At 40.9% G+C, this 15421-nt stretch overlaps 1 protein-coding gene across 1 annotated transcript in view; it reads right to left on the reverse strand.

The window, feature by feature from the left end:
* SLC9D1 (solute carrier family 9 member D1) overlaps nt 1–15421 on the reverse strand; it is a 96476-nt gene that overhangs the window by 69874 nt on the left and 11181 nt on the right. Inside the window, exon 3 of the mRNA XM_089693542.1 lies at nt 7975–8154. Coding sequence (XP_089549668.1) covers nt 7975–8154 — 180 coding nt within the window. The remainder of the gene's footprint in view (nt 1–7974; nt 8155–15421) is intronic.

Below are 15421 nucleotides of genomic sequence, written 5' to 3' on the forward strand. Positions count from 1 at the left end.
ATTTATCAGTTCGCGCAGAAGTGAATAGGTCTCCACCTTTAGTCTTGAACTTTTGAAAGGCACATGGTTTACTTTTCCCCTGCACTTCATCTTCCTGCTGCGCCCTTTGCAGACGAAAAAAAAAAAAAAACATTTCCGTAGTTGGACTTGACAGGAAAAGATTTTTTTTCTTGTCAGCCATCCACTCAAGGATAGACTCCAGCTCTGCCCCAAACAACAGATCTCCAGCAAATGGAATACCACATAACGTATTCTTTGATGCTGCATCTCCAAGCCATGTCTTCAGCCATAGAGCTCTTCTGGCAGAATTTGACAAAGCCGCTGATCTTGCCGTCATACGTATTGATTCTGCTGCAGCATCAGCAATATATGCAACTGCTGCAGATAAAGTTGCTAACAAATCCAAAATTTCTTGCTTAGAAACATAATGTGAGCTTTTAACCGACTAATCCAGTGCTACAGGTTCTTGGCGACACATGTAGTTGCCATGGTTGGCTTCAGGTTATTCATAGTAGACTGCCAGGCTCTCGAGGAGTAAATCTATTCTCTTGTTCATCGGATCCTTTAAGTTGCCCATACCCTCAAATGCTAAATCAGTAGACTTTGAGATCTGGGAGAAGGCTGCGTCCAGTTTTGTAACTTTGCTCCAAATAGACTCAGGGTCTTCCTCGAATGGAAATCTTCTCTTATGGGTTTGTGACAAGAAAGGTTTCTTTTCTGGCTCCTGCCACTCTTTCTTAATCATATCCAAGATGATAGAGTGGACCAGAAAAGACTGACTTTTCAGGTCCCTCAGAGCTAGATACATATGGTCTTGTAAAGAGGATTCTCTCTCTTCTTTGATGCCCAAGGTCACGTGAACTGCTCTAAGGAGACCCCCAGCTTTCTCTAGGGACAATTTATATTTAGAAGGAACTTCAGGATCATCCTCCTCCTCATCTTCGTCAGAATCCACCACAGAGTGTGAGGGAGATCTACCCTCTTGAGTAGAAGGCCCTGCCCCTTCAGTCTCCACTAACAGGGCAGCCTGGGGAACCATAGAGGGCTGGAGGGAAGTGGAAGCCCCTGAAGGACCCAGTTTCTCCACTAAACAAGACCAAGAAGATTGGAATTAATGCAAAGCTCATTTTTAATTGAAGTAAGATCACTTCAAACAGTTGAGAATTCTGTCTTAAACAAGTCTATGATACAGGTAGTACAGAGAGGCTTGGCTCAAGATTCTGTTGTCTTAGTCTCGCATGCAGGGCATCTTTTCTTGACTGATTGGACAGAGATCTTCGCTTGTAACCAAACATATGCGAAAAAAAAAAAAAGCACAGTTTGAACTGGGGCACACCCATGGTCAGTGAGAATCATGCAAACTCCATGCAGATAGTGTCATACTGAGGCTGAAGTGCTCCACATAGTGCTCCATACTAGGAACAAACACCCACGTGCACCTAGAAGGAACCTCCACCAATCTCCAGTGCCCAGACTGGCCCCCATCTACCTGTGAACCAAGGGGGGGGGGAGGGTGTGTTAAAAATGCAGAGAGACAGCCACAAAGTAAGATGAGCTTCCCCAGCCACTTACCTGGGCCTTGCTGGTGCTTGAGCCTGCCCCCCACTGCTGCTGAGCCTCTCTCCTCCATAGCAGAGTCCACAGCAGAAAGCATGACTGGATAGGGCCGGTTCCAGAATCCAAAAATTGCTGGAACTGGAAATAAGCACCAGCCCAGTCCTGCCCCCTTCCCCTGCTGTGGAAATGACCACGCATGCCTGACCTAGAAGTGCTGCCCTCCCGGAATTATGCCACATTCTCCGGACATGGCCAAGGACTCTCCTTGGCCGCAGGAAACATGGTGCCACCCTGAGAGATCTCTAGCTCCCAAAGATGTTCCTGCCAGGAAACACAGAACCTGAAGAGGAGTGGGTGGGGGCCTCCTTTTAAAGAGTTTGGTCTGAGGTGTTTTCTGGTGGGGGAAGCTATGATCTCACTTGCTGTCCTGAAAGATGTTTTGGGAAAAACGCCTTTGTCGTACGAGAATTTGCATAAGATTAGTATCATTCTCGGTTTCGCTGTGAAACATCAAGGAAAACTGGACGATCATTCATCTGATTTTCTGATAGTGTGTAGTGGGTTTAACGGACTAAATACCAATAGAATGTTGACAAACAAATATTCTGTGTCACATCAGACACGGTGTCACCAGGTTTATTACAATACTAAATGATGAGTGCTGGATTTAGCCTTGGTTCACGCTGATGCGGTGCGGAATTCGCAGTGTTTTCTGTGCGAATTCTGCACTGCATCAGAATCGCACCCCGTTCATGCGAACTGTTGCGGGTGTGTATCTTAAGTTAACACCCCTAAAAGCGGTCCACAAAATGCGGTGCAATGTGAAGAATTGGATCACATAGGTGCGAATACCCATGCAATCCAATTCTAGTGCGGACCCAAAAAAAGGATCCTGCACCTTCTTAGTACGGCTGCGCTCCAATCACTCCACACACAAATCTCATGTGATTTGCACAGGAATGCGGTGTGGTTCCTGTGCGAATCACATGCGATATATTGCACCGCATATATGTGAACCCAGGCTTAAAGACCTTTTTCCCTTAAACACTCTCAGGCAGTTACTAAAGTTAAATATTATTGCATTATGCATTTTACTCAATAGTGAATTGTTTTACAATGTTTACATACCAGTCAGTTATTAGGTATATATCATGCTTGTCTAGCCATCAATAGTGGTACAGAGAAAAAAAAAATCTAAAGAATTTTATGGAAAAAAGGGAGCAGTGTAGAGGGAAACCACAGTACACTAGGTGAGCTTCTGTAACCTGCTTAGCAAAACAATGCATGCAGCTCATTCTAGATTTCTATTTCAGCAAAGTAAAATTCAAAATAGAAAATCCACTAAAGATTTTCTGCCCTAGCAGGAACCTTGCTTACTAGCTTTTAATTACTTGCATTGCATACTTACTGGCAGATAAAATCAGGAGTTGAAAAAAAAAAAACTGTATGAAGTTTTCACACAACACCACCTTTAAAATAAACATATATACTCAAATGTCAAGATAAAACTATGATGAAGTTCTCCGCTGGAATGGGTAAACAAAGATAATGGCAGGGTTGAAATATTTACCTTTTCTGGAAAACAAATTTGTTTGAGGCAACCTTTAGTGCTGCCTAGGCACAGTCATGTGATCTCTGTTGAAAACAAGGTAAACTGGATATAGGACTACCTATCAGGTCTACAGATGCCTTTTGCACACCTGACAGAAAAGGAAGTGTAACAGGCTGATAAGTAACTGATGGGAGGAACACATTACTGATGAAATGAAACAGTATTTTTTGTTGAAAACTTTCAAGTGGAACTTCATTCTCTCTAACAACATTGACTATTTTTAATCCCTATGCTATTAGAATTAGTAAATAGGTTAGAATATCATATTTACTTGTTTTAAACTTTTTTTTCCCCCACATTTCTTTAGTTATTTCCTGGTTTCCAGACCTATACATATGAGGTCAAATATCCTAGGGAGTCTTCCAGAGAGGAGGAAGGGCTTTCTCAGCTAAGCACACCTTCCTTGCCTGCATGCCTGAGCTAAGGGCAGATGGATTAAAGAAAGCAAATGCAACATGAATCATCTGTCCTTACTCAAGATGGCTACAGCCAGCAATGCTAGGGGGGTGTTTTTCAAAGTGATGTCTCAGCAAAATTAAGCATGAAGACATGGATGGATGGGTGAGTTTGCTATTCATAATAAAAATGAGTTAAGTAGAATTTTGGTTTGTGGTGCTCAGATGCAGTGCAGTTCCACTTTAAGGATGAATCACTTCAAAGTGTCGACAGCTACAGACAATGAGGTTTGTTTTATTGGGCATTTATCAACTGTTGAGAATACATAAATATCATAAGTTCCATAGACTTGCCACAGTTGTACTTCAGATTTCATTTTCTACAAATTTTGTCAAGATCCTTCTGTAATATGTCATCATAATGCTGATTCTTAATAATTCTATATATTTTTTGTCATCAGAAAATATTTCTGTGTCCTCCCACAGATCATTAATACATTAGACAAAGTGAAGGTACATTTGAGCCCTTCTCTTAGTATCTCTTTTTCATCCAAGCAAAACTGAACATAGTTTTATGCTGGCACCCACACTAGGTACGAGTCATAAGTAAAATGCATTTGAGGGCATGTAGTGCTCATCTACGGTTGAATGCACACTTAGATACTCAGCAGCATCTAGGTGCATTCATTGGAGCCAGGAAAGGAATAGAATTGGCATCTCCAAAAGGAAGACAGCAATTGTCAACATCTCCAAGTAGTTTTTTGTTAGCGAACCTGTAGAGAGCTATGGCATACGTTACAGCCCATTTTAAGCTTATTTGAATGGAAGATCCACTTGACTAAACAGCTCCTTATCACCTAAAAACAAATGGCATACAAAAAAAAAAAAAATCTTACCTTAACCGGGCTTCTAATGCTACCAGGAAGCATGGGTGGCGGCACCATACCTCACTGCTGCCATACCAAGAGAGCTGGGTGCACAAAGTTCCATGAAAATAACCTCCAGCCTATTGCAAGAGCACACTCTCACAGGCTATTGATTTCCCAGGTCTTCTGTCAGGCAGCAGTGACATCACACCCATGCCTCCTGAAAAAGTCAGAAGCCAGGCCAAGGTGTTTTTGTTTTTTGTTTGTTTCTTCTTTCAATGCCTTTTTAAAACCATTTGTATTTGGGTGGTGTCATAATGAGTAAAAAAATGGATTTCTGCAAAACAGAAATAGGTTGTTTTAGAAGTATGTTGATTTAATTTACACACTTTATATATTATGATGAATATGAAATAGATATACGTTGCTTCGGAAACACTGGATGATCATAAAGAACTATAGGCAAAATGTTTTTTCCATTTTGGATAGCATAAAAAGGAGGAGTATAACCCGTCACATTTTTTTTTCGCCATCTGTGTCCCATTGCAGAGATTTCCCTTCACTTCCTGTCACATAGCAAAACAGGATCCAAGAGGAAATCTCTGCAAATTAAGAGGAATTTCTTGGGGACCCCCAGGTCACTAGAACTAGTGTTTCCATTGGGAGATTTTCCCTCTATTACTTTTCTAGGGACAACCTAAAATTTGGGATTTTCTTTTACTTTCAATGATAATGGTAAACAGGACAAAAATAGACAAATCTACTTAAACGGGGACAAAGACAGCAATAAAAATTAATAAACAAACATTCTAATTTATCTCTACTTTATCCAAAAAAAACTAAGAAAAAAAAAAGTTTTACCTTTAATTATACTTTAAAACTATTTATAAAGAACTGAACTGATAAAAGCAGTGTATACAGTGGATCTTTGAACAAAAGAGCCAAAATATATAAAAATTACACAAACAGAAAAGAACACCTGTTCAGAGAGAGAATTTGCTTGGATTATATGGAGCAAGGACTTAGAGAGATATATATTTATTAAATAATTACATACATACACACAAGCTTAAACATATTTGTTTTCAATAACATTATCAATAAAATCATCCAAATAAAATATTTTTAGTACTGGTCTGATTTCAGCTAAGTGGTTTTGATTGGTTGCTCAAGTTATTGTGGTTACAAAAAGGGAATTCTCTAGAACAAGGCCATATGTCACCTGAAAGTGAAAATTTCTGGGTTAGATGGATGGTTGCACAAATACACCTTTAGGGTTCTAAAGCAGAAATCTACCAGGTGGATCATCTTACATCTGTTAAAATGAATTGAGAATTTTTGGACTGTGGCATGTGGAGAAACCATAACTTTCTGCTTGAAATACAACATGTAGTAACACATGGTTCTCTCAAATGGATCTATAGCAGATTATATATATATATATATATATATATATATATATATATATATATATATATATATATATATATATATAGTGATTACATCTGAGAGAAAAAAATCTGTGGAGCCCCAAGCAACCAGTCTGGCAATTTGTTTCTTTCAAAATGTGCATTATATGGGCATCAGCTCCAATTTGTTAAATACTTTATAGTGAATTTTTCAATTTTACGTAAGTACAACGAGGAACAATCACTTGCACATTCACACCTTGCAGCTCTTTTATTTCTATAGAATTTTACGTTTACTCGGTTAGATTATACAATATAATTTTCAACCTGAACAAGGTTGGCACAGTTTCTAGAAAACAATATACACATCAAATTATATGAAGATGATCAGTCTTATAAGGACATGGACCTTGGGAAGTATAAAAAAGGTGACATCCTTGGAAGCACAGCACTTAATACAATACACTCAAATATATTTTTGTACAATGAAAACAAGGCGTTCTGGCTGGAACTACTAGAAGTCAGTGACAAATCACTTGTGGAACAAGAAGTACACAAGATTGGCTTCCAAGAGGAGCTACATCCTGCTGCACAGAGATTCAGCAATGCATGCCAACATCCCAGCATTATTTCACTTAATAAAACAACTCAAGTGGAAAAAAAGACTGAACATGTTCAGCTGGTATTGAGAAGATGTATACTGTACATAACATTCTTTCATGTAATGTCTATTGCAATTATTTCTTTTACAAACATTTTTCCTGTTACACAATTTCATCACCAAGGAGCCACAGGGTCTGTGTACACTCACCCTTAGAAATTAACAGTTGTAATAGACTGGTACTTGCATATACAAATGCATGATGTCTGTACACATGAGCAGATAAAATGACAGGATCATTCCTGCCCATTCAAAGAACTTGGTTGCATTGTAGGACAATAATCAAGTGGGTTCTGTGAACAGAGAAGAGGGCAGGAAGCTGCACATGTACTTCATACTCACGGCTGCTGCTAACCCCTGCCCAGCACCAGAAGTCTGCTGCTCTGGGTAGTATATGACGGCATGAAGGAAGGATTTTTACATGAAGCAGCCTAGCCTGCAGGACATGAGATGCATAATATTACATGTAACTAATGTGTTTTGTGCTGTATCCCCCCAAAAATAAACTTCAGCTTTACCATAAAATTACCTTAAAATGAGTAAGCGATGACTCTGTAAGTGTAAAAATGTCTAGGTTGCTTATTATTGCCTATGTAACCATGAAGATTAAAAAAAAAGAAAAAAAGATTTTATGACATGGGGAAATAAACCATTTCAATGGTAAGGGAGTAAAGCTGACCAGTGTATTCTGACAGTGGGGAGGCAGGGAAGTCTCTCCACTGTCAGAATACAAAGACATGAGGGGATGATTACTGCATCCACACGGAATGTATGCATGTGGGAACTGGGTCCGTTTTTTTTTTTGTTCCGCTGTCTGGCTGGACAAAAAGAAAACTGAACCTTGTATGGGCAGCTTAGGGATAGTCAAACAGCTGATGGCATGCCAAGGCCACTTGACTGAATACCAATCTCATTGTTACTGCAAATACAAAACCCAGGAAGCATTACAGTGACCAGCTTTGAGAAGGGCAGCAAAGTTATGTATAGGAAGTGGACAGTTTTTCATATCAAAGAGAAGCCCTGGGAAAATGAAGGCTGCTTCTGCCTGGAGCCTGACAAGTGTCTGCATGTTGATCCACTAATGGGAGCTCTAAGGCAACTATGAGATGTCGCGGGTGTTTGTCCTGAGTGTGCAGGGGTGCATTGTGGGGTGTCCCCTCCACACACAGTGTAACATACACCAGACTCCTCCATTCCCTGTGCTGTGCAGTATGTTATATACTCCACTATTCTCCACTTTGAACAGCAAGCTCTATTATATGCTCTATGACTGTATTGTCATATCAATAAACGTTCTTTGTTCATACCACTGGGGCTTCCAAATTCCACCATGTTCAATACATGGACACACAGTTAGCTATAACATAGTCTAGATCGAATGGTGCAAAAAGAACAGTGTCCAATTCTTCATTTGTGGGAAAAAAAAAACAAAAAAAAAAAACTTTGCTCTAACATGTTACAGCAAAATACTTACAGACTTGTTGTCGTCAAAAGCATGGTCTTCAATCTCCTCCTCAAGCCTATCAGCAGCTTTTCTCACATCTTCAAGGATCTCATCAAGCATAGAAAGACTTTTATTTTGATGTTGCATGTTCTTAAGTGCTTCCACCTGATGTTTTTCAGCAGCAAGAAGTTCCACATATTCTTTCTCTTCCTTGAAAAGTAATGTCAGCAATCAGACACATAGCACAAATAAATACGGACAGCAAGAAATGTCCACTGAAGTTGAAGACATTTATGAGAAAGATGCAACTACAAGTGTATATATAACAGATGTAAAACTTTGGCAGAACTTGAGATATTTAATGCACAACCTCGGACAACATATTGACTCAATCCGTGGACTGCTATCCATGTGACACTGCAACTGTCTTAAAACAGAAAGTGAATTCAAATTACCGTCAAAGTAGGGAAACTAAAAAGACTTAAAATACGTTTATCTGTTTTTAGACTGTTTATATATTTTTAATTATAATTTACACATACATTCTTTGTTATACAGTCAAATAAATATTGGGACATCGACACAATTCTAACATTTTTGGCTCTATACACCACCACAATGGATTTGAAATGAAACGAACAAGATGTGCTTTAACTGCAGACTGTCAGCTTTAATGTGAGGGTATTTACATCCAAATAAGGTGAACGGTGTAGGAATTACAACAGTTTGCAAAAGTGCCTCCCACTTGTTAAAGGGCCAAAAGTAATGGAACAATTGGCTTCTCAGCTGTTCCATGGCCAGGTGTGTGTTATTCCCTCATTATCACAATTACAATGAGCAGATAAAAGGTCCAGAGTTCATTTCAAGTGTGCCATTTGCATTTGGAATCTGTTGCTGTCAACTCTCAAGATGAGATCCAAAGAGCTGTCACTAATCGGTGAAGCAAGCCATCATTAGGCTGAAAAAACAAACAAACCCATCAGAGAGATAGCAAAAACATTAGGCGTGGCCAAAACAACTGTTTGGAACATTCTTAAAATGAAGGAACGCACCGGTGAGCTCAGCAACACAAAAAGACCCGGAAGACCACGGAAAACAACTGTGGTGGATGACCGAAGAATTCTTTCCCTGGTGAAGAAAACACCCTTCACAACAGTTGGCCAGATCAAGAACACTCTCCAGGAGGTAGGTGTATGTGTGTCAAAAGTCAACAATCAAGAGAAACTTCACCATAGTGAATACAGAGGGTTCACCACAAGATGTAAACCATTGGTGAGCCTCAAAAACAGGAAGGCCAGATTAGAGTTTGCCAAATGACATCTAAAAAAGCCTTCACAGTTCTGGAACAACATCCTATGGACAGATGAGACCAAAATCAACTTGTACCAGAGTGATGGGAAGAGAAGAGTATGGAGAAGGAAAGGAATTGCTCATGATCCTAAGCATACCACCTCATCAGTGAAGCATGGTGGTGGTAGTGTCATGGCGTGGGCATGTATGGCTGCCAATGGAACTGGTTCTCTTGTATTTATTGATGATGTGACTGCTGACAAAAGCAGCAGGATGAATTCTGAAGTGTTTCGGGCAATATTATCTGCTCATATTCAGCCAAATGCTTCAGAACTCATTGGACGCCGCTTCACAGTGCAGATGGACAATGACCCAAAGCATACTGCAAAAGCAACCAAAGAGTTTAAAGGGAATGAAGTGGAATGTTATGCAATGGCCAAGTCAATCACCTGACCTGAATCCGATTGAGCATGCATTTCACTTGCTGAAGACAAAACTGAAGGGAAAATGCCCCAAGAATAAGCAGGAACTGAAGACAGTTGCAGTAGAGGCCTGGCAGAGCATCACCAGGGATGAAACCCAGCGTCTGGTGATGTCTATGCATTCCAGACTTCAGGCTGTAATTGACTGCAAAGGATCTGCAACCAAGTATTAAAAAGTGAAAGTTTGATTTATGATTATTATTCTGTCCCATTACTTTTGGGACCTTAACAAGTGGGGGGCACATATGCAAACTGTTGTAATTCCTACACCGTTCACCTGATTTGGATGTAAATACTCTCAAATTAAAGTTGACAGTCTGCAGTTAAAGCACATCTTGTTCATTTCATTTCAAATCCATTGGGGTGGTGTATAGAGCCAAAAATGTTAGAATTGTGTCGATGTCCCAATATTTATGGACCTGACTGTATAATGGATTTCCAAAGCACTACAGGTTATCTAGGGACAACATAGCAAACAAAGATTATTTTGCAGTCCTCTTTCAGATTAAAGTGTAACTTCAGCATTTTCACCCCTCTCCGCCACCACCAACCACCTGCTCATGATTCCTGAAGCCCCCAAGAGTTTAGTTATTTAAAAAACTATGCTAGCTAGTTCAGTGATGTCACAGAAGCTTATTCGTCTTCTGGCAGCATTGGGGTGGGAGGGCAATCATTCATCCAGGATTTAGTGGTACTTATATTTCATGTGAGTGCCATTTAGTCCTGGAATAATATAAGCCCAACCAGAGTGATATCACACCCCTGGGGAAAAAGGAAGGAGGGGGCGTAACGGAAAGATGGGGGGGGTCAATAGGAAACGGGCAGAATGCAAAAGGACCGCCGGTACTGGACTGTGGAGAAAGTTGGAAACAACACTGGAGTCTCTAAATGGTAAGTAGAGATTGGCCAAAAAAACAAGGTGGAGTAAATACAAAAATGTGAAAAATATTTATAGGAGTTTTACTTTTTTTTTTTTTTAATTATGTTTATTAATAGTTTTAAAAAAAGCTACAAGACAGAAAAAAAAAAAAAGAGAAAAAAAGGCAAAAAGGTGACATGCAAATGCTACCCACACAGGGGTGTGATTGAGATGAAATAGCAAGGGTACAGAATGTGTTTACAAATAGCACTGATATCAATAACTTGTAGCTTAACATACTAAGTGCAGTATACCAGTGAAAACGATTTGCTCTAGCCCCCTGAGGTGGCTGCAAAAGATGTTTCTTTGGCAGCCTGGTCAGTTAATGCATAAAACAATAAGCATCTCTATTGAAACAACGCAACAAGCAATCAGAGTGACGCTGTGGTTAGGTAAGCTATTTGGAACATACCTTGTCACATTTTGCTGGGCAGCCTCTGTTAATGTAGATATCTTTTTAGAATGGGAGGTTGTCGTTCACTAGTTTTTTTCCAAAAGAAGATGGATGGAGGGGCCTCTTTTTTCCAGTGGAGTGTAACAGACTTTCTGGCATAGAAGAGGAGAAGGTTGACCAATGTCCTCCCTGACACTGTAGGGAGCAAAAACTCTACCAGGCCCAATATGTAAACCTCTATAGCTAAGGTCACAGGTCACACAGTGCTAACAATGGATAGCGCATTGGTCCAGAAGACAGTAATGGCAGGGCAAGACCAGAAGATGTTGGTGAAATCTATTGGGGTTGACCACATCTCCATTATTCAGAGGGGAGAAAGTTATCCATTTTATGTAGCCGGGAGGGTGTAAAATAAGCACTAGGTACCATTTTAAATTGTATGAATTTGTCTCATACCGAGACTAGGGAACAGAAGGGGAAGTCCAAGATATCCTCCCAATCATCATCACCATCATCCAAGAGTGGAAAGTCTCTCAGCCACTAGGCTCTAAGATTATCTGACGGAGGTTGGGATGCTAAAAGTAGGTGTGTACAGATAGGAAGTGGGTTTTACATCACAATCTGTTCTAAGCACCCGCTCAAGGGCCAATTGTGTGATTATTAGAGAGGCTTGGGGAAATTGGCAGGAAAAAGGCATGGAAGAGTTGCAGATGTCAGAAATAATATCCAGGAGGAACACTGAATTCAGAAGAAAATGGGGTCAATGGTCTTAACGAATTGCCCTCCACCACTTGATGTAAATATTTTTTGTGTATGGCCCATGCTTCTGGTATCATGTAGAGGTGCAGTAGGGAAGTGTTCAACCAAAGGGGAACATTAGGTGAAGCTGCCGGTTTTGGAAATTGTTCAAACCAGAGGCCAACTCTCCAGACTCTGATAGTAGTAAGCACGGAGGTGTAAGCGAATACGGGACTTTAGGGCCACAGAATAGAAGAAGCTGTAGAGCCTCAAGAGGAGGATAGAATTGCTGCTTCCAGCAATTTTAGAGGTGTTGGTAAGGTTTGGAGAAAATCTCCAATCTGCAGTGACTAGCTGGGTGGCAAAAAATATTTATGGCTGTTAGGAAAGGCCAGACCCCCTCATGTGGTAGCGTGCATTAGGGTGGACAGAAGTAAGAGGATTCTATTCAGTTGGTCAAAAAAGGATTTTGAAATCCAAGATGGAGAATGGCAAAAAAAGAAATGTAAATTTCGGGAGAATGTTCATTTTGATTAGATTCATCCGACCCAAATAGCGACAGTGGCAATGACTCCCATGCCTTTAATCTCGGTTTTGTCTCTTGCACAGCTGGGGCGAAAATGAGTAAGAGGTAAGCTGAGGCCTGTCAGGAAACCTGTATCCCCAAATACTTGAATTATTCCATGAATTGGAGTGGTAGATTGGGAGGGGCCAAATTGCAGGCCTCGGGATCTATAGGAAATAAGGATTTTGTCCAATAATTTTGAGACCTGTGGCTGTGGAGTATGAGTTTAACAATTGTAAAGCACCCTGGATGGAGGGACCAGCACACTTTAGGAATAGAAGGAGATCTGCAAAAAAGGCTACCCTCTCCTCCAAACAGCCCACTCGAACGCACTTGATCTGTGGAGAGGTGCGAAGTGCCTCCGCCACTGCTACAGTCCCAATGGCAAAGAGGGCTGGGGACAGGGAGCAGCCCTGGCGGGTACCCCTGTGCAGGTGGGACTGGGACCAAAAAATTTCTCCACATCTTAACCGAGGCAGTAGGACAACTATAGAGGGTTTGCAGCCATTTGATGAAGATCAGGGTGAAACCCATATGTCTCAGTACCTCCCACAGGAAAGGCCACTCAATGGTAATGAAGGCCTTCTCAATGTCAAGGGAAGCCACCACCCTTGATCCCATGTTTATATGTTGAGAATGAATATTGGTTCACAACTGTACCTTTATAGGCCATAAAACATGTTTGGTCAGGGTCTATTACCATTGGCAGGAGTTTTTGTAGCCAAAGGGTAAGGAGTTTGGTTAAGATTTTAAAATCATTGTGAAGTAGAGCAATAGGCCTATAGACAGCACAGGCACTGGAGTCTTTGGATGGTTTGTAGATGAAAACTATGTGGGCATGACTCTAGATGTGGGAGGGTTCCCTGGGACAGGCAGTGCATGAAGAGAGAGGAAAGGATGGGGGCCAGAATTTCATGGTGAGCCTTATAGAAATCAATGGGAAGCCCATTTGGGCCTGGAGCCCTTCCTGCGGGAACTGACTGAATAGCTGACACTATCTCATCTGGAATGATGGGGCGTACTAAAGTTTGTTTGAAAGCCATCCAAGGACCACCTGATCTAAAAGTAGAGCCAGTGAGCGAGAATCCAAATTTTGTGGGAGAGTGGAAGTGTATAAGTCGCTGTAATATTGGTAGAAAGGTTCAAAGATATCCTCAGGGGTGGAGGCCTTGTGCCCATTGGTGAGGTGAATTTCGGAGATTGAAGTTAGAGGCTGATCATGATGAGCCAGGAGAGCCAACAGGCAGCTATTTTTGTCTCCTTGCTCAAAAAAATAATTGTTTAGTGTGGTATTGTGCAAGACTTATTAGCTCAGCTAGATGTAGGTTGAGCTCTCTGTAATTAAATAGAAATTTCCCCGTCTGGATTGACTTCATAGTCCTGTTTTATCCACCACTGACAGCTGGAGAGACTGAATGTCTGTTCGGAGGTTCCTTTATCCTGTAGCAATGGATGAAATGTACTGTCCTCTGGTGTATGCTATGAAAGCATCCCATGTGAGTTCTGGAGAGACCCCTCATTATGATCCCAGTATTCAACTAGTTTGGGAGGCAAACTGTCTATGATCTCTGGATGAGAAATCCTGTGTGGAGCAAGGCACCACAAGGACACACTGCGGGTGGCCATAGTGCGCAGGAACAATTTTAGTAGAACATGGTCTGAGAATAAGTAGTTATGTAGCATCCTGCACATCAGCCAGGAGGGAGGGACTGGCAAATATCAGGTCTATGCAGAAGGAGGTTTTATGAGTAGCGGACAGGGAGGAGTAGGAATGGGTTTTTAGGGTATTTCCACCTCCAAATCTCTGCAAGTCCTGCCGCCCGACTCCAGGCTTGTAGATCTCCGGGACAGGTGTTGGTCTATCAAGGTGCGGAGATAAAATGGCATTGAAATCACCCATGACCAGTAGCTTAGCTGGGGCATAAGGGGTGATCTTCTTCACCATTATATAACATATAGACCCCAAAGTATAAAGACAATAACATTTACCCTGTGGATCAGTATGTATCGCCTCAACAACACATAGCAGTGATTTGTGAACCAGGACAGAGAGCCCTTTTGCAAATGGTATGCTTTTTGAAGCCAAGGTCATTTGAGAACCATGATTTTGCTGCACATGAGATGTGTTTGCTGTAATAAAAGTATGCGGGGCTTGTAAGATTTCAAGCACTAGAAGAGTAAGGCCCACTTAAATTTAGAATCAAGACTGCTGACATTCCAGGAAATTATTTTACACAATTCCTGAGATTGTGGCGCAATGGAAAAGGTGTGAAAGAATTAAGGAGGGATAATATTGTAACAGTAAGAGAAGACATCGCAGGGGCAGAAAATCACGAGGTAACCAACACTACATATAAATCATCAGAAGCAACAAAACAGAAAAACAATTCCTGTGCACTGTAGTGCACACCCTGCCATGGTTGGGTCCCTCCCAAAAAAAAGAACAAAAGCTAGAAGGAAGACCAGCGAAGGTGGAATTATCCACTGATATTGTAGGAGACTGCAATGTGGCAAGAATAAGACTATTCCGGAGCCCCTGAGCATAGGCTCAATATTAACTGGTAAAGTGTGAACAGATAATCAAGTTAAAAAAAAAAAAAATGTAGGCACAGTGGCAAAGATGAGATGACAAAAGCTGGTATACCTGTGGACAATTGGTGATGAGAGAGTAGAAGGCCAAGCAGTGGTCAGTAGTTAGCGGGAGTCCAGTCTACTTTAAACCTTCTACTGATCACCTGGGAGAAGGAATTATTCTATACTTTGATAACTTAATAGTGTATTAGGTTTCCTTCAGCATTTCTGAAAGCTCAGAAAGTCGAACAGAAAACAAAGTCACCAGTTGATGGTTAGCCAACACACTATGTAATAATAAGTAGGCAGTACTAAAGTAAAAATAGAAAAAACAACATTAGCAGGTGGAGCTTTATGGCAGAAGAGAATGCATGTCTCTTTCCCTATCTGCTAACAATTTATTTTTAATTTAACACCAACTGCCACACATGCACAATGTAGTGTACAATACCAACATTTGTAAAACATGGGTGCTAGGAATACATAACTCATTTGTCTGCGTCAGGGTTAGATTATCT

The sequence above is a fragment of the Staurois parvus genome, unplaced genomic scaffold (assembly GCF_062004578.1).
Source record: "Staurois parvus isolate SC_StPar_1 unplaced genomic scaffold, SC_StPar_1.0 ptg000634l, whole genome shotgun sequence".
NCBI lineage: Eukaryota > Metazoa > Chordata > Amphibia > Anura > Ranidae > Staurois > Staurois parvus.